Here is a 19,920-nt window from a genome sequence, read left to right on the forward strand (position 1 = left end):
CTGGTGTGGCTAATTATAAATCGTGAGCGATACGGTGCCATGCGCGTTCAAGGAGGAGGCAGTCAAAACTACCTCGGGAACAACCTGTGAATGTCAGCAAAGCTAGCTCTGTGCCAAGGCAGGGTGCACAGGCGCCATCGCTATCGCAGGATATGAAACTGCCACCCTGTCAGGCACAGTCTCAAGCTTACCGCGGCCGGTGCGAGTTTAAAAACGCCCCGGAGCGTCGCCGCGGCCCCTCGCTTTACCGCCGCTTTACCGTATCCATGGAAACCGTGGGCGGGACTATCGCGGGGTTTCTCTCGCGAGATCGGCCCCCTTGCGCTCCGGCAGTGAGAAGATGGCGGGTCGCGGCGGGTTTCAGGCGGCGGTGACGGGCGGGAGCGGGGCTGTGCCTGGATCGGGGCCGCAAGGACCGGGGCCGGCGCTAGGGATGGGGCCGGGGACTCCCACCGGCAGGATGGGACCCGCGCCGGGGGCTCAGAACCCCCTTTATCGCTCCCCGATGGCTGGGCCTGGGTACCCGGTAAGAACAAGGCTCCTCCGGGGAAACAAAGAGAGATTGGGTAGGGGGTAGGGGGTAGGGGGTAGGGGTAGGGGGTAGGGGGTAGGGGGTAGGGGTGTAGGGGGTAGGGGACTGGACGAGTTTGAGCAGATATACCGCATCCAGCAACCTGAGCGCAGGGTCACCGAGTCGGGGAATCAACACGAAAAGCGTACTGATCGTGGCGTTTCGGGTAGAAAATGCACATCTCGCCGCCTGCATTCATTTTGCACCGGGACGTTTCCAAACGCAATCGGGGGTGCGCGGAGACCGCGATACTATAATATTTAGAAAACATACAGAATGTAGCATCAATCTAGCAACATTAATTACACCCTGTAGAATAATTCCAGCTGATATCTCTTGTGTGGGTAAAGGATGTGATCCGTAGCTTTTCCTAAAAGTTTGCATTGATTTTGTAACCCCCCCCCCAATCGGGTTGGCGTTGTTCACGTGCAGTGGCACTGTAACCCTAATTTTTAAAGTAGGGTACTGAAAAGCCATTGAACAAAAATGTAAACCAATTGCTAAAGTTGGGTGTTGAAAGCCGTACAACAAAACTGTACCCCTTGTACGTGATGAAAGCCATGCAAAGCCAAGGGGGTGCTACCTCCCCCACAGCAACCCTAGTTCCAGCGCCCCTGTTCACGTGTAACATTAATAATAAAAAATAAAAACCCATCTGCACATGCCTTTGTAAAATTGCACCACTGACGTAGAATCTCTATAAAGTGCAATACTGTGTATTACAATACAGAATGGTGCACTCGATAGGATCACGTTGGTGGTAACAGATCCAGATGGTTTTAAAATAAAATAAAACAAAAAGGGGGGGGGGGGGTCTTCACTAGCTCTGACGTCATGTTTTGTGATGCTCACCCAGCTTTCATTAACGGTGAAGGACAGCAGGCTGAGTGAGCATTGAGACACCCAGTGATGACTGCCCTGTTCCCCTGAGCCTCCCTGCAGCTGCCTGCCTCATAGATTGGAATATTTTACAGTGTTAATGTGGCTGCTTAGCCACTTGCTGATTAAACTCTGTGGTGGGTCAAAACATTGTAACAGGAATACAAGCCTGTTGCCAAGCGTTGTATCCTGCAGTGACTTGCGTTCTGAGACAGGGGCCACTTTACGAGATTTCCACGTTTGCAAAGTGTGTTGGATAAAAGCTATTCAATCTGCATTGCAAAATGTTACAATGGTAATTTGGTGTAATAAAGTTATTTATATCTATATATCTATATCTAGACAGATATAAATAACTTTAATTATTACACCAGATAGATAGATATATGTGTGTGTAAATCTATCCCAACCGCTGTTTTGCCAGGCTATTTATATTTTAAAAACAGCTAATTTAAAATGATCCACAAGTGGGAATGTAAAAATGTATATAGTGTTGATTACATGGTGCTTTGTGCAGGGTTAATTCACAGAAAGGTACATTTTTGCTTCACTATGTGTGTATTATAGAGAGGGAATTATTTTATTTAGTATTTTAGTGAGGTGTGTATATAGTGTGTGTGTGTGTGTGTATATATATATATATATATATATATATATATATATATATATATATATATATATATATATATATATTAGAAGAAACAAAATCAGATCATGTATAATACAGGAGAATAAAGAAAAATAAATGGATAGACTCAAAACCACGATGCCTGAAGATTTAAATAGACACGAATAGCAGATTGTTACATTATTAACTAGGGAGTAAATGACATCACAAGCACATTCATAGATTTGAATAGATACGAGTGCAGTTACCGTGGCATCAAAAGCCTGCAAGTACCGCTTCTGTTTGTTTTCAAACACACTTTCCTTTGACATACCAAAACATTAGGAAGTTGGCTCTTTTGAGCAAAAAGCCCAGGTGGGGCTTTCTATCCTTGAAAGCGCTTTGAATTATTCAGATTCGATTCGTCACCCGAGGAGAATGTAGCATAGCTGACCTTACCGGCCCTTTCAGCTCATCTCAATGAAGTACCTTCAGAAATCAAAGCGGAATATCTCTCCTTTGGAAATGTGATTGTGAAGAGCCTGTGAAAGCAAGGGCTCGGCTGCGTCGTGTGTACCCAAGGTCCTTCACTGGAGGAACAATGTGTTCCTTCCCTGCAGCGTGTGAAAGCTGCAGAGGACAAAACCCTCCTCAACAGCCCTTGTGTGGATCAGTTGTACAGGCAAGCCCAGGGTTAATTAGCTAATGGAATCTGTGAAAGGCACAGCTAGGGAGGTAGGAGGAGGGGTGTTCTGTAACTTCGCCGTCCTGAAACAAAGCAACCTTTTACCATCTGGTCTTGTATTTCGAATTAGCTAATAATTAAACAAGGGCACCGACGATAGGCATTTGCCAGCCCCCTCTCTCCTCTCCGAGTTCTTTCTCTCCAAACACTCTCTGGATCCCTTGGCATGTTTTATTATTGTGCTACTCGCAAGGAGACTGCTACCCCTGTGTTGTGTGGTGAGTAGCTGCGCTCTCCAGGCCTGAGTGCGTGTGTGGGAGGAGGCGTAGTGAAGCAGCCTCTCTCTCGTTCTGCGCAGGAGCTGTGCAGCTGCAGAGGGGTGCACAGTGCAGGAGGAGTGTAGCCTTCAGCTAGGGGCTGGAAGTGTTGACTGGGGGAAGGTGGCTGGGTTACTCTGTGCATGACACCGTGATGCAATTGGAAACGCGAAGCAGGCTGTTTGAGTTCTTGGCGCACGGCTGGGTGAGTAGCGTCTCTCGCGCTGTCAGTCTGTCTCAGGCGGTGTGGTATTTGGACAGTGAAGCATGCTCCTGTAATCTGTGTTTAATTACAGGGGGTAATGTTGTCGACTCCCCCACACCCCCCACTGCATTATGGAGTAACTCTGCTTTCAGATTTCCAGCAATGCCAGGTGTGGCTGATTCGTTAAGCAGGCTTTAATGAATGAGTCTGGTCATCAGGTGTAGGGAGATCTTGAGAATAATGCATTTGGAGCAAGCTGCTTTCCCTGTGTCTAAGGCATGCGTGGCTCAGGTACTCTGTACTGTATCGCATTATCAGATGAAAAGGGCTCTATTGTAAATGGCATATGATTCAGTTATTTGATTTCAAGTGTTACTTTTGTTATTAATTACAAAAACAGATCTCCTGGAGGGCTATTAAATCGTGTTCTGGCATTATGAATGCTCAACGTTTCCGAATTGTTAGCGATGGTTTTCCAGACGCAAAACTAACACTGCCAAAGCGTTATCCTATGAGACGCTGGCCTTGGTGTTTTTACAGTGTAAAGTTTTTGATTATTATGTAATCATAGCATGTTACATAAACACATCGGTGCGGGAAACATGTCGTCTGGACACTGATATTGTAAGAATTAAATTGAACCGCTGTTTGACTGGAAATACAGTGAAATATTGGAAAGGGCGAAGGTCCTATTCTATAGTAAAATGATCGTGTCAGTTTTCGAATCGTGAAAATTCGAGAGAGCATTGTATATTAAAGTTTCGTTAGTTTAACGGTAACATCAGGGATGGAAATAACTGGGTGAAGCTGCTATGCAATAGGGGTCTTATTTCCATCCCTCCTCACAAACTTGTTGAATACTAATCTAGCCCCCCCTCCCTCCCTCCCTCCCTAGCGTCCTGGGATGCCCCCAGGCAGCAGGATGACCCCCCAGGGCCCTTCCATGGGCCCCCCTGGCTACGGAGCCAGTCCCGTGTCCCGGCCCGGCATGCCAGTGATGGATCAGTCCCGGAAGAGACCAGCTCCACAGCAGCTCCAGCAAGTACAGCAGGCAGCACAGAACCGCAATCAGCAGTAAGGGGACGCTGTTTCTTCAGCACAGGTGTAGTGGTGCAGTAGGGTTCCGTTGGCAGGTGCAGTACTGCAGCCTGCTGCAAGGGGCCGCTGTTGGGTCCTGCAGAATTACAGGGGATGCTGTTTAAGTTTTAAGTTTGGGCAGAGGTCTAGTTTTTGGCAGTGTTAAGTACTATTCCTGAAGAAGCAAAGGTTTAACTAGGGGACACACAGCAAGCCACGATTAATTTTTTAAGTTAAATGTTTTAAAGTAAGGAAGGATATTATTATTTTTTTTTAATTGTGGAGTTGCCATACTTTCAGGGTTGGGGGTCATTTCCTGTTCTTTCCAATTTAAATTCGGTTTTAAAATCAATTCCCATTTCCCTTTAGTTCAATTCCAACACGTCACTGATCAAAATTACAATTGGCAGTATTCTTTTAAAACAAGCTTCTCACAATGGCAGCGCATTCCTTCAGTTGAAGTCAACGTTTGTTAGTCGATGAAACTGGCTTCAAATTAAAGCAGTTGAACAATCGCAACGATTTATTAAAACTCTAAAATATCGATTCCAATTCCTTCGAAGGAATTGATTTTAGAGACGGAATATTTATTGGCATTGAAGAACCAAAATTGACCCTAACCGCAGTTTTGTTTCTGTGAAAAGGTTGTCTGTTTTAAGTCGCCATGGTAACTCTTTATTTGATTTTTTTTCTCCAGTGCAAAGAAGAAGAAGATGGCTGACAAAGTCCTACCTCAGAGGGTGAGAGATGTGTGCTTGTGTTTTATCGTATGTATAGCCGAGTGCTTTTATGAGGCAGAACAATAGCATGATATAAATCATGATGCGAGGGGTTGTCAGCTTTCTACTGATAAAAAATAAACCACTAATAAAAAAGACCATTTTGTGAAAAGGCAAAACCTATATTTTAAACAAGCCAACATGCGCATGTAAACATCAGAACTAATCCGTTACATTTTGTTTTCTGTCAAGAGCCATATTAAGTTTTTTTTTTTTTTTTTTTTTTTTTAAGCTAAATTAAGAAATAATTAGTTCTAGTTGATACTTAGCGCTATATTAATCCAGGGATGGAAATAAGGTTCCCATTGCACAGCAGTTTGATCCATTCCTGGTTTTACTGTGAGTTTAGTAATTCATGAGCTTGCTACCTATACTCACTGTGGCTAATGAAGCTGGTAGTAAAACATGGACTGGGTGAAACTGCTATGCAATAGGAGCCTGATTTCCATGTGGTCTTGTACCCCACTGCGATCCTGCCCAGTTGGAAGGCAGTGCTGATGACTCGGTGGTGCTGACCCCTGTGTGCTTTGTCCCACAGATCAGAGAGCTAGTCCCAGAATCCCAGGCTTACATGGATCTCCTTGCCTTCGAGAGGAAGCTGGACCAAACCATCATGCGCAAGAGACTTGACATCCAGGAGGCTCTGAAACGCCCCATCAAGGTAGGGGCACTGCTGCAGGAGCCAGGCTTCGAAATCCCCTTCGAACAGGCATCGCGCGGGATCTCGCAATCTCTTAAACTGCAGCACAGCGGAAGGGCTTGTTTCATATCTCAGAGGAGATCTGTGGGATTACACCCTGATATTGTGCTGCAACATATGGGATATAGTTGATATCTTGGCTGTTCTCTACATGCCTGGCAGTAGCAGTCGTGCCAGCTTTGGATAAACATGTTCTGGACACTGCAGTGCCATTGATGTGAATTGTTTTAAAACTGTTGTGGTATTGCTGTTTGGAGAGTTCGCTTGCCCTTCAGCGGGTACCTCTAATCTCTTGATGTCAAACTTTAAGAAGACCTGGTAAATTTTTTAATTTTTTTTTAGCAAAAGAGAAAGCTGCGGATCTTCATCTCGAACACGTTTAACCCTGCGAAGGCTGACGCAGAGGACGGGGAGGGGACGGTGGCCTCCTGGGAGCTGCGTGTGGAGGGGCGCCTCCTGGAGGATGTGAGTGTTACTGCACCCTTTTCTCTTGGCTTCTGGGCAGACCCTGTCTCCTCTTACGGTTCATCTTGTGAGCACTTTGGATGGGCAACAGGACTGTGCAGCTGAGTCACCCACTGTGAGAAATAGAGATGGAAATAAATAAGACTCCTGTTGCATAGCAGTTTGATCCAGTCCTGGTTTTGCTAGGATTTTAATAAGACACATCTGAGCTTGTTACCTAGACACTGTGGCTAATCAAGCTTGTAATAAAAGCTGGAATGGGTCAAACTGCAATGCAATAGGAGTCTTATTTCCATCCCTCTTATAGTATAACAGACTGGGTCAACTGTACATAGTAACTTATTATAAATCATGTTTTATTTATGAAAGTAAATGAAATGTATCTATCAAGTTGGCAGTGCACAAGGTGAAACTCCTGGCAAAGCAGTGATTTCTAATCTGTATTGGGGAGTGTGGTAACTCCCAGTCTCTCGTGGTTTGTATTCCAGACGGCCGTATCGAAGTACGATGCCACCAAGCAGAAGCGGAAATTCTCCTCCTTCTTCAAGTCTCTGGTGATCGAGCTGGACAAGGATCTGTACGGGCCAGACAACCATCTGGTCGAGGTGCGTTTGGTGTGTTTTTTGGGGAGTGGGGGGGGTTGGGTTGAGTCCCTCATCCAGGGTTGGGGTCAATTCCTTTTTTTTTTTTCCATTTCCCTTTTTAAAAACCCAATCCCTTCAAAGAGACATCGTAATCGTTGCGATTGTTTCAGCTGCTTTCATTCGAAGCCAATATAATTGACTTACTCGGAGGGACTTCAATTGAAATTCAAGCTCATTTTAACAGAATGCTGCTAATTGCAATGTTGATCAATGATGTTTTATTAGAAAGGGAATGGGAATTTGATCCAAGCTGTGTGTTATTTTTTTTCCCCAGTGGCACAGGACTGCCACGACTCAGGAGACGGACGGGTTTCAGGTGAAGAGACCGGGAGACGTGGGTGTGCGGTGCACTGTGCTGCTGATGCTTGATTACCAGGTGTGTAACCTTCTCAGTACGCTGGGAGAGTCCTTCTGCAGCGTGCTGTGCTGTTACATCACAGCAGTTTCAGGAGCCGCCTCAAGGTGGCAGCAGAGATGCGTGCTTTAGCTTGTCTCGTGGGGAGGGGTGTGGAGATTTTACTGCAGAAAGGTCAGCCTTCAATCCAACTTCCATTGGCGTCCAGGGGTCTAATTAGGATTTCAGAGAGCGGGGGAACATGGCCAGAAAGCAGTAGGAGTAGGGACCCGCTCAGACGCAGCTTGTGTATCAGTACCTCCTTGTGAAACTGGCTGCACGTTTTTAAGCTCTCCAGGATGTATGTGGAAGGATGTTGGAACTGTGGACCCTTTCATGCTGTACATGGGAAACTCTAACTCACCAGTCACATACCGCTTTGTAGTTTTCCATGAACATAATGAAAAACTGACAACAGATTGAAAAATGTGTTTCAATCTGTTGTGAAATGCTGTACTATTATTCTGGCTTCTTTTAGACTGTTGCGATATCATTTTGTGGTTGCTGGAACAAAGCCCCAACTTTTGGTCGGAGCTGTACAGTAACCTCCCCCCTTTGTGTCTCGGCAGCCCCCCCAGTTCAAGCTGGACCCTCGACTGGCTCGCATGTTGGGGATCCACACGCAGACCCGGCCCGTCATCATCCAGGCCCTGTGGCAGTACGTGAAGACACACAAACTGCAGGACCCCCACGAGAGGGAGTTCATCAACTGCGACAAGTACCTCCAGCAGGTAGGGGGCATTGGTACTCGCATTTCAAAGGAGTAACTGCATCTCAGCAGTCTTTGAGTGTGAGAGGACAGCAGGGTGGGGGTCAATTCCTCTTTTTAAAATCAATACTCCAATTCCTTTCAAAGGAATTGATAGACATAACTGTGCCAAGTTGAAGTAATTTGTTGCCACTGTGAGAAGCTCCTTGTAACAGCATTCTGCCAGTTGCAGTTTTGATCAGTGATTTCAAGGAATGGGAATTGGGAATTGATTGTATTAAAGGAATTTGGATTGACCCCCAACCCTGTTGCTCTCTTCCCTCCCTGCTCGTTTAAAAGCTAATGCACGGTTGTGTTTTATTTTTGTTACCAGATTTTCGAGACCCAGAGGATGAAGTTCTCAGAGATCCCCCAGCGGCTGCACGCCCTCCTCATGCCTCCAGAGCCAATCATCATCAACCATGTGATCAGGTGACTGGCAGCAGTGATGTCATCACCTCCTGCGCACAGCCAGGAATCCCATTTGCGTTCGGTTCCTCGCTCGCCACTTCCTGACGCACTGGCCTTGCTTGGAGGTCTGGCAAATGCCAGGTGGAATAACTGCTGGTCTTAATTTAGGGGTGTGATTCTTTGTGCAATGCAGGATGTATGTTGTGACGAAGGACTGCCTCCCTATGCCTTTTATCTGGACTCGTTCTCTCTCTGACGTGGTTTACCTTGGAGCCTCATTGCCAGGGAACCAGGCCACTCATGCAAGAGTCTAATTTAGTTTGCTGCTCCAGCTATTAATAGAGCAGGTTATACAGCCTCCAATTAAAGATTGAATCTCACGCTTTCTTTAACAAGCCAGCCTGCCTGCAGGGCTGTGTAGAGGGACCGTGATGATACCAGTTCATTAGGGAGTGTAAAGGAACCCTGCTGGAAAGCAGAGAGAAATAAGAGAGTCTGTACCACAAAGTAAGCCAAAATGTGTTGTTTGGGGTCTGCAGAGCATTGTAAATGTCAGGCAGATGATGTGAAATTTAAAACTGTTGTGGTCCTGTGTTACAGTAGTCGTTGTCGTGGTACTAATGGCTTAAGTTTCATGGCAAAGCATTAGTCTTCCTGGAAGTATTGCCAAGATCTTACGATTTTAGGTTGTATAAAGTCAACGTTTTGTATTATTACAGTAATTTATCATGGAAACAACTAGCCAGGGATTCCCCTGCTGTGTGTGACTCTCTCCTCTCTCTCCCCCCCCCCCTCAGTGTTGACCCCAATGACCAGAAGAAGACGGCCTGCTACGATATTGACGTGGAGGTGGACGACACTCTGAAGACTCAGATGAACTCGTTCCTGCTGTCCACGGCCAGCCAGCAGGAGATCGCAGCGCTGGACAACAAGGTGAGTCCAGCCTGCACCGGTCCGGACACAGCGGGGCGGGATAGAGGAACGGGTCTGGGGAACTTACTTTGAAAACTTTTTTTTCAGTAGCGGTTGCTTTTCCTTTTTGTAAGTGAATTTTTCATTGTTTACCGCTCAAAGCCCTGGAGGAATTTGCTTGCCCTGACAAATAGGGTTTTGTTTTGGGTGGAATGAATCGGTGCAATTCTTCTGTCTCTTGTGTGTGTGGTTGGTAGGCTGTGAAAATGAACATGCCAGCTGAACTTGAGCCTGGCGCTTCCAGGACAGTGAAGGCTATTCACAAGCGGGCTGCAATCTGCCAGTGTGGAGGCTGGAACTTTCTAGTGGGGAGCAGGGATGAGGGCAATTCCTCTTTTTAAAATCAATGCCCCATTTGCTTTTTAATCAATTCCAACACATCATTGATCAAAATTACAAGTGGCAGTATTCTGTTCAAATTAGCTTCTCACGGTGGCAACAGTTTCTACTTGAATTGAAGTCACTGTTAGTCGATTTAAACTGGCTTCAACTCAGCTGAAAGCAGCTAAACATTCACAGCAGTTTCTTTCTTCAGATTCTTCCTCTGTGCTTCAAGCACGTTTCTGCCTGTGCAGTGATGAGTGGAGAATTCAATATGTTAACGTGACATTATTCAGCAGGTTTCAGTCAACTTTATGCAGCAAAATTAGTTCATTCTATAGGGTGATGCAACACTTTTGGCCAGAGCTGGGCATAAAAAAGATGCATGATATTTTGAGGCTCTGGAGATTTCCCCTCTGATCGTGTACAGTGGCAGTATGAAAGCCTTTCCAGTGCTGGGAGTGTGTGTCTGTTCTGATAACGTGCTGGCCAGTTTACAGCCCCCACCCACCCAGACAGCTCTGCTTTATCTGCTCCCCAGATTCACGAGACAATAGAGACCATCAACCAGCTGAAAACGCAGAGGGAGTTCATGCTGAGCTTTGCCCGAGACCCTCAGGGGTTCATCAACGACTGGCTGCAGTCCCAGTGTCGGGATCTCAAGGTGAGCAGCGCACACACACACAGACGCACGCACACACGCACGCTGTGCATTGCTTTAGGCACACAGCTGTGTAACCTCTGCTCCAGTTCAAAGAGCTGTTCTTATCCATTACTAGTTATTCTGCTTGCAGCCAGGAGAGGGGTGGTATTTTTGTGTTGAACAAACGTTGCAAATGCTGCTTGTATCCAGGATAAGATTACGTTTTGGGTTAACTCCCTTGCTGTGTTTTGGGGTGGGGGTGGGGTTGGATGGGTGGGGTACAAAATCGATTTGTTATTATTCTTAATCGGGCTTCCAATTATTGAACAACAAGAAAGAGAGAGGCTATTGTAGGAACACGAGTGGGTATACTTAATCTCTGTAGACAGTCGATGTTTCTAATTCGTAGAAATCCTCCTTTGTAACCTGGTTCAACTCCTCTTCCAGTCAGCCGGGAGCCTGCCTGGCCTCCTGTTCTGATGCAGCGGCGATCAGACAGCATTGTTTTCAGTCAGGCTGTTGTAAGATATTGATCGACAGCGCTTTACTTTATTCAGTAGATAAGGGTGGTTCAGTCTGTGCCTGTTAAAGCAAATTAGTTAATTATTTAAATAAAGCCTATATGATCTACAGTGTTGTGATTAACCCATCAAGTGCCATTCTATAGAGCATTTGGATCTGGCTTCTACCCACTGTGTTCATTTTTCTGTTGAACTGTGTTGTTGTGATAACTTACCCTCGTTTTATTAACTGCAGAAGTGAAGTCTAAATGCAACTGTTAATTCTGCAAATAGAGCCCTTCAGATGTTTTTATGACGCCTCAAAATGTAAAATAAGACACTGAAGCCTAAAAATGATCCATTTCCTGGTGATTGTCGTCCCCGCAGTGATGATGAAGCTCAGTTTTCTCTGTTGAGCTTCATAGCCGGCATGAAATTTCACTGCTCTGATTACCGGCACATCTAACTGGACTGTCCTCCAAAATAGGATGCAGCTGTTTGTAGCCAAAACAAAAGGATTTAAATGTTTTTTCTGTGACAAAATATTGATGTAGAATGTATCGGATTACAGAGCTTTCAAAGAAAATAATTTGGTTGCCAAACCCCTGAAGGTACACAAGGAATTGAGCGCTTGCTTTTCAAACAGTTTCTTTTTAAAATACGTTTGAGAGGGACTCGAGTGGCCAGAGGAAACTGACCGTGCGGAGGACCAGATCGAAGCTGTTTCCTCTGCCTCGTTGCCAAGATAGTTCGCATTGTTTCATTTGTGGGACACGCGTGTCTCTCGTACCTTTTTAAAGGGTTAATGGGGTAACCCCTTGCTGTCCTGTCCCATCCACAGACCATGACTGACGTCGTGGGGAATCCCGAGGAGGAACGACGGGCCGAGTTCTACTTCCAGCCCTGGGCTCAGGAGGCCGTCTGCAGATACTTCTACTCCAAGGTACCTAGAGTCAGCCTTGCGTCTGCGTGACGAGTTACAAGCTAAGCGCCTCATGGGTGATGCTTTGACTGCAGAGTTTAAAAGTTGAGTTTTTCTGTCTAAGTGGCTGGATCAGAAGCCAAGAAATGAAGCTGATGTGTGAAGGCATCAAACTAGCAGGCTGCTAAACTTTATGGTTTTTTGTTGGGTTTTTTTTAGGACTGTTTGTCTGCTGCTTGATTTAACTTAGTCTTAGAATTCAGATGGAGTGTTTTTGGATAATGTTGACATCAGAAGTCTGCCTCTCTCTAACCCACTTCACTTGTGAACCCTTGCTCTCCTTCTTCCCTGTATTGCTATAGAGCTTGCTGTGCGCTATCCTTCAACCCTTCTCTCTCTCTCTCCTCTCTAGGTCCAGCAGAGGAGGCAGGAGCTGGAGCAGGCTCTGGGCATCAGGAACACTTAGAGGCGGGCAGAGATGCTGGGAGGCAGGGGGAGGGCTGACCCATTCCAGGCTGTCCCTGGGTGCCGGGGCTGGGGAGTGGGTGGAACCTATAGCTTGTAAATGCAGCTGGCTCAACTCTCGTTAACACCCTGTTCCTCTCAGACACTGTTTTCGCTCTGTGGAATCCATCCTTTTGAATCTTCTGCACCCCCCCCTCTCCTCCCCATGTGGTTTTTATGTGGTAGCACTTTTACACACCCGAGCATGACCGACGAGGGAACGGGAGAGTAGGTCAGCGGTTCTCTTTGTGTCCCGTCCTTGCGTGCCTGTCTGTGCAGTGGTCGTTGCTGGGTTTACCGGGGGGGGGGGCTAGCTGTTTATGTGAGGGGTGCAGGTTGGTAGTTTGGGGGGGATCAGGGAACGTAGAACCCGAAGACTTCAAAATTGTGTCCACCGTAAATTTTAAGATCTCTGATTTTGTAATAGCCTGTGAGAGTCTAGAATGTGGTGGTAGAGCACTGCATGATAAATTTAGGGTTGTTTTTTTTTTTTTTTTTTTTTTTTTTTTTGTATCTATAAGAGAGTACAAAATTCCCTTAGTTCACATGTTTTGGATGAGGAGTCGATTCTGCAAACACACACACGTTGTAATCTCAAGGTTGAAAGGCAGTGTCCTGGGTGCATGGACGGTGCAGATGGACGGTGCAGATGGAAGCTGTTTTAATTTTTTTTTTTTTTTCCTTCATGGACCAAAAATCTTTTTTTTGTTGTTCATGTTTTCAACTTTGTACTTGTTGTATGTGTTACCCAAGTTTTAATAAAGACATTCTCCAGTATGAGGCTGGCATTGCCCTCTTGTGTTTGTGATCTACAGCGGTGACTGATTGATCAGGTGTGCGGTGCCCTGGTTTGGGAGAGATGGGAGGGGCTGTCCTGTTGCTGCATGTACCGGTAAAGGCTTGTTTGCACTAGTTGTTTCTTCAAGGTGAAAATATCACAACATGCACAAGGTTTTGCTTCTCAAAAGATAACAATGACAAAGTGGGCAAACCATTGTGTTTCAACTGTCATCGGGGTCTGTGCCGTGGAAGACACACCCATTATGACATGGTGTGCAGCTAAACCAATCAGCGAGCGGGGGCGTGTCCTGCGTGGGCTGGGACACCACGTGGTGATTAAATGCCCGAGTGTCGGCGCTGGAGGAGGCGGGCACAGTGACTGCTGTGTATTAACGGGTAGGCTCGTATTATTAGCAAAGGGACACGACTATATTGTCTCCAGGCATCGCAGGTCATAAGCAGAATGGCGGCTCCAAAGAAAGTGTGCATTGTCGGGTCCGGCAACTGGTAAGCAGGATTATGATCTACCCACCCCCACCCCTTTACTGCAAACATACTGCTCGGCAGCTCAACACGTTGGTTAGTTTGCATGCAGTTGCGCTTCTAAGAATACATTCACGATCAGTGTAAAAGCAATTTGATTCTTTATATGTATGTGTGTGTCTATATATATATATAATTATGTATTTGCAAATATGCGACAATTTTGATGATGCTAGTTCAATTAAAAAAGAAGAATGTGTATAGAAATCTATATTGTATACGTTGTTTTATCGAAGTGTTATTATCCGGACGGGGGGTCTTCGCTCGTAACAAACAGTTCAAAGTACAATACTATCTATCTATCTGTCTGTCTGTCTGCCTGCAAGCAGGTTGCAAGAACTATTAACCCTTTACACTTGACCGCTGACCTTGCGTGGGTTGAGCCGTGCGAGTTAAAGCCCAGAATGCTGAGGAGTTGCCGTGTTTACAGCAGAGACCAGTTCTGCACGATCATTTCACTGAGCAAGGGCTGGTCGAGACCAGGCAAGCGCGGCTAGCGTGTTATTCTCCAGAGCAGTCGAGCATGCATGTTTTGGGTTACATACTGTTCTCCTTACCGAGGTTCGGTCGGGTGTAGCTTTGCGATCTGTGGGCTGGATCAAGCGTGTGTCTTCTCTTATGTGTACATTATGAGCGTGCTAATTTGCAAAGAAGCAATTGGCTTTTTTTTTTTTTTTGTGGTTAACAATAATGTAAATACTGTATTTAACACTGAAATTGTACAAAGTGATTATTTGTGTTAACCACTTACTTATTAATAACTTACTGTAACTTTATAAGGAGCCCATTCAACACAACACACCCCAATTAGGAGTCGTGAATCACAGAAGTATTGTACAGCTCTAATTCTGTAGTTGCTGCGCTAACGTGTGTCACTATTCTCAGAGAGAACAATTTTCGATTCCTGTTTAATTCCTTCTGGTGCTTCCAGCGAACCTGGGACCCTTCGTACACAACTGTGTTCTATGATTCTCTCTGTTAACTCTTATGATAATGGGGCCGAAACTATATTTAAAAAAAAAAAAAAAAAGAGGCAGGCCTATGCTGTCGCTCAGAGCAAGCATCTAGCTTTGCTAAAGACGGCCTCACCCCGGACCCAGTAAAGGCCAATCACGAAACCGAATAGCCAGGCTGTGCGAGTCTGAGGGAGACAGCTAATGCAGGGGTGGCAGGATGAAGGGCAAAGGTAGTTATTACCGTACCAACAGCCAAGCTTTGTGAGGTCGGGGGGGGGGGGGACTAAAATTAGAAGCAGCATGGGAATGACAGCTGGGTCCAGCTAAGGCAAACGAGGGTCCGGGCCAGGATTCTGGGCTCAAGCCAGTCACTGGTGCTCCTCCTCCTCGTATGTTCCTGATATTCCTCTGCTTGCTGTAGATTGCACAGTGGTTTTAATGCAGTTTCTTTTATCCGGTCCTACCAGCTTCTAGTCTTTGTTATTCTACAGACAGGAATTCTTTGTGAGTGATGCAGAAATATCCCATGAGTGGGGAAAGACGTGAGCGTTTAGGGACGGTAGCATAGTCTTTACTCACAAATCATTATTTTTGAGTTCCCCTCTAAGAGTCTTTGTGTTTGCTGTTAAAACCACGTGCAATTAAACATTTTCTCATGATGATGGATTCGATTAAGTCGTTTGTCGTATGGATTCAATCATTGCCATTCAGTGGAGGGGCTCTGAATTCAGAGCTAAGCGAAGTCACTACTGTGGCGTCGCTCTGCTGCAGTGTAGTCCTTGAAACGTGAAAATAAATAAACAAGCTTTGCAACAGATCGGTGTAAAATGAAGGCAGCTGTTGTTTTTACCTGGCATAGTGCGACAGGCAAACGCGGGCAGCGCCTAAGGGGTCCCCCCGTGCAATATGGGTGTCATGTGTTTCCCACAGGGGCTCGGCGATCGCGAAGATCGTCGGCGCCAACGCCGCGGCGCTGGCCAAATTCGACAAGACGGTCAGGATGTGGGTCTTCGAGGAGATGGTCAACGGCCGGAAACTGACCGAGATCATCAACACTGACCACGAGAACGTCAAGTACCTGCCCGGGCACAAACTGCCCCCCAATGTGGTGAGTACAGACCCCCACAAACTAAATGCATTGCCATGCTAAGCACTGGTGTCTGCTGCTTCATTCGTACACACTCTGGTCTTATCGGATCATTCTAGCTCCCTGTTCGAGGAATCCATTCCCATATCCCTCTGTTTGCATCCTGTGGGTAAGCCAGTTTGGAGCTGGGAGGGGTTTAATGAGATTCAAGAGCATGCAGGATCAGAAGCAAACAGTCAGAGGAGCACAGCTTCACGTCCTGGTTGTGCGAAGTCACTGGTCTTCGCTAGGTATTCTGGAGAGAGCGCTGGCTCTGGTGCTCCTGCAGGACAGGGAAGCCGAAACGGCAGTGTTTCCTCAGATCTGTTAAAGAAGAACGTTTTGTCAATATAGCTGCTTACCCTGTGAGTTAATGACTGACGAAGCGGAGTGCGGAATGTGACCTTTGCACCCGCAGCCTGTGACGGGGCTGTACAGGGCAAAGGTCAGTCAGGGGAACAGGGTCAAGAGGAGCCGAGCTAATCTGGCAGCTCTTGGTGTGTCGACTGTGATGAAATCTGCTTCGGACATTTTGTTTACAAGAAGTTACTTGGCACCCAGTGAATGGATGTTGTCCAGGCTGAGTTTCAGAAGAGTATATCTTGAGACCCCCCAGTTTTGTGAAGCTGTGCGTCGCATTGAGAATGCTGTTCTGTGCGTGCCGTGGGCGCGAGTCACGAGGATTGTAACGCAAGACTTTGTCCAAGTGTTGATTTTAGTTTTTATGATTGAGTATTTACATCTAGGGTCTTTTAAAAAAATGCTTGTTGCTTATTCCCACATTTGAGATATGTTTAATAACTGGCTTTAAAATGATTTAAATAGTGTGTGATTCACCTTCCCTCCTCTAGAGAGCAGTGTTGTGCTCGTGTAGCTTTATTCCTGTGCGATTTCGCCCTCTCTCCACTAGGTGGCAGTGCCCGACGTTTTAGAAGCAGCAAAGGACGCCGATATCCTGATCTTCGTGATCCCGCATCAGTTCATCGGGAAGCTGTGCGACACCCTCAAGGACAAAGTGAAGAAGGACGCCATCGGAATCTCGCTCATCAAGGTGGGAGACTTCGGGATTGATTTGTACAGCCTGCCGCGATCGGGATCTCACACATACATTTCAGGACTCGTCGTTGCATAGCAGTCTTGATCTATTCCAGGTTTTACTATGTGAGGTAGGGTGTGACTAACGAAACCAGGAATGGATGAAACAGTTCTGCAGTGGGCGTCTGATTTGTACTTGAAAGAAAAATTACTGAAAGAAACATAATGGCGTCTCACTCCCACTCTCCTGCCCACTGTGTCACTCCCACAGGGTGTGGATGAGGGTCCAGAGGGTCTCAAGTTGATCTCTGCTATTATCCGCGAGAAGCTGGGCATCGCGGTGAGCGTGCTGATGGGGGCGAACATCGCCAACGAGGTGGCGGAGGAGAAATTCTGCGAGACCACCATCGGTGAGGACGGGGTGGGGGGGGGGGTGTCAGGGTTTATACCTGGACAGCAAGTGCCCCAACCCCAAGCAACACAACCCCCCAGGTGTGGGGGGGCTGACCCCTTGGTTGGAGTCCCTGTACCGAATGGTTTAATGAGTGGAAGGGCTAACCGTTTCTCTCCCCCTCCTCCCCTCTCCCAGGCTGTAAGGTGAAAGAGCATGGAGCGCTACTGAAGGAGCTCATGCAGACTCCCAACTTCCGCATCACTGTGGTGCAGGAGGCAGACGTGGTGGAGATCTGCGGGGCGCTCAAGGTGGGTCAACACCTCCCCTCTCCTCTGTGTTCAGGATGGGATTGCATGATTGTGGTGTATCTCTCTCTCTAAGCCCCGGTTCTGTCCTCTTCCCCCCAGTGTTTCTCTCGCTCTCTCTAACCCTTTGCCCTCTCCCTCACCTCTCCTGTCTGTTCAGAACGTGGTCGCGGTGGGCGCTGGGTTCTGTGATGGCCTGGGTTTCGGTGATAACACGAAGGCTGCTGTGATCCGGCTGGGTCTGATGGAGATGATCTCGTTTGCCCGGCTGTTCTGCACCGAGGGGCCCGTCTCCTCCGCCACCTTCCTGGAGAGCTGCGGGGTGGCTGACCTCATTACCACCTGCTACGGGGGGCGCAACCGCAAAGTGGCTGAAGCGTTCTCCAAAACCGGCAAGGTAAGCGGAGGAGGGCAAGCCGGCAAACCGAAAGTATCATTGAAGTTATTGAGTTGACTGTACAAGCCAATGCTTTCCTCTCCCAGTCTATTGAAGAGCTGGAGAAGGAGATGCTGAACGGACAGAAGCTGCAGGGACCGCAGACTGCAGCCGAGGTGCACCGCATCCTCGCAAGCAAGAACCTCGTGGACAAGTGAGTGTGAGCGTGATATTGAGTGTGAGTGGGCACTCTGCATCCCTACCCCAGCACAGCATTGCAGACAATGTCGACACAATGGATTTGAAGCCAGTCAGTGAGTCTGATCCGGTATCACACAGTACACGATTGCAGCACTTTGAATTGTGCTGCCACTGCTGGTATAGCAGAACCTGAAACATCGATAGTTTCCCACTGCCAGTCTGTTGTACTGGGGCGCTTGCATTGCCACTGAAGATCACTTAATGATGAGGTCCCCTCCCTCCTAACCCTGTCCCATTCCCCACTCTCCCAAACCCTCTCCCCTCTCCCCTCTCCCCAGGTTCCCCCTCTTCAACGCAGTCTACCAGATCTGTTACGAGGGACACCCCGTCAAAGAGTTTATCCATTGCCTGCAGAACCATCCCGAACACGTGTAGCCTGGCACCGGACCGGAACCAGAAACCCGGGGGAGGGGGGAAGGGAGTGGGGCACTTTGTCAATTGAAAGAAACTGATCTAGCAATTACTTTTTTAAATTTTTTTTATTTAAAATCGGTCAATCTGGCTACAGGCATACAGCACACTGCAGTGCATTGCCTGGGTTCTGACACCGCTAGACTCGCCCGATAAAGATGTAGAGGGTGATGACTGGTATAGACTCGAAGGGTCTGATTGGTTGAACCGGACCCCTTTTATTGTGATGTCACTCCAGCGGTAGACCTTTTTTTGCAGTTGCTCATAATTCCCTGAAAGTATATATTTACTGTTTGGGTCTCATTTTAGCGTTGTCTCCTCCCTTGCAATGCTATTGCCCCTGCTGTTCCACTGTTGCCTTACCACATTACCCCTGAAGATCATTTGCATCATTAACTCCACCTAATGAGTGTCACAGAGCTGTGACATCATAATGAGGGTCTAATCAACCAATCAAAACTGAGAAAAAAAACTGCCCTGCTTGCCAGCTGCACAGACAGTGTTTGATGGCTTTTTATTTTTCTGTGAAAGGGGGTAGAGAGTTTTAATTCGGATTCCAGAGTGCCTTAATAGAACTCCCCAAGCTTGGGGCTAAAAAGGGTGTGTGTTCAGAGTTTGTTTCTATGGCAATCGAACCACATGTGAAATGTGATTTACTGCTGGAGCTCCGAGGCAGGGAATCCCAACCCTGGTCCTGGGAACCCGTATCTGCTGGTTTTCATTCCAGCCGAGCTCACTATTACTGAACCAGACCCTTCACTGAACTGATCGTTCGCTCAATTAGACTTTGTTACTTGTTTGGAAGCGCTGCTCTAGGCTGTAGGATTCAGTTGCATAAAACAAGTTAAACCCCAACCCTTAGTTTCTCCTTTAAATGTTTCTGGAGATGACGGGAATTTGCCGAAAGCAAAAAGACACATTTAGGTCAATCCCCTAGATAAGGGAAACACGATCCTTACCTGTTAAGTGATCTTTCTGCAACCGGCCCCAGGGTTTGAGGGAGCAGTAACGTGCACCTTGTTTTATTGGTCAACCCCAACACCAGGCCCCGCCCCTTGCTTGTTATTGGCTGCCCCTGTCTGCAGGGTCAGTGGGAGCCGACACTGCAGAACATAAGAAATTTTGCAAACGACAGGAGGCCATTCGGCCCATCTTGCTCGTTTGGTTGTTAGCAGCTTATTGATCCCAGAATCTCATCAAGCAGCATCTTGAAGGATCCCAGGGTGTCAGCTTCAACAACATTACCTGGGAGTTGGTTCCAGACCCTCACGATTCTCTGTGTTAAAAAAAAAAAGTGCCTCCTATTTTCTGTTCTGAACGCCCCTTTGTCTAATCTCCATTCGCGACCCCTGGTCCTTGTTTCTTTTTTCAGGTTTTTTTTAGTACAGT

General features: G+C 47.0%; 2 protein-coding genes across 3 annotated transcripts; both read left to right on the plus strand.

The window, feature by feature from the left end:
- The first annotated feature begins 316 nt into the window (after positions 1–316).
- On the plus strand, positions 317–12,834 carry smarcd1 (SWI/SNF related, matrix associated, actin dependent regulator of chromatin, subfamily d, member 1). 2 transcript variants are annotated; one of them, XM_041241707.1, is made up of 13 exons: positions 317–526; positions 4,160–4,338; positions 5,039–5,081; positions 5,659–5,781; positions 6,163–6,285; positions 6,774–6,890; positions 7,204–7,305; positions 7,893–8,054; positions 8,406–8,503; positions 9,280–9,415; positions 10,317–10,439; positions 11,760–11,861; positions 12,253–12,834. In XM_041241707.1, exons 1-13 carry the CDS (start codon positions 341–343, stop codon positions 12,304–12,306), a joined length of 1,548 nt encoding a protein of 515 aa, XP_041097641.1. In that variant the 5' UTR covers positions 317–340; the 3' UTR covers positions 12,307–12,834. The 2 variants fall into 2 exon arrangements, with proteins under 2 accessions (XP_041097641.1, XP_041097642.1); XM_041241708.1 differs by lacking the exon at positions 317–526 and adding an exon at positions 3,139–3,264.
- Positions 12,835–13,455: 621 nt separating this feature from the next.
- On the plus strand, positions 13,456–18,994 carry LOC121308957 (glycerol-3-phosphate dehydrogenase [NAD(+)], cytoplasmic). Its single transcript, XM_041241709.1, has 8 exons — positions 13,456–13,631; positions 15,554–15,731; positions 16,660–16,800; positions 17,056–17,194; positions 17,374–17,486; positions 17,644–17,880; positions 17,967–18,073; positions 18,399–18,994. Exons 1-8 carry the CDS (start codon positions 13,588–13,590, stop codon positions 18,493–18,495), a joined length of 1,056 nt encoding a protein of 351 aa, XP_041097643.1. The 5' UTR covers positions 13,456–13,587; the 3' UTR covers positions 18,496–18,994.
- The last annotated feature ends 926 nt before the right edge of the window (positions 18,995–19,920 follow it).

This window comes from Polyodon spathula, unplaced genomic scaffold, assembly GCF_017654505.1.
Source record: "Polyodon spathula isolate WHYD16114869_AA unplaced genomic scaffold, ASM1765450v1 scaffolds_807, whole genome shotgun sequence".
Lineage (NCBI taxonomy): Eukaryota > Metazoa > Chordata > Actinopteri > Acipenseriformes > Polyodontidae > Polyodon > Polyodon spathula.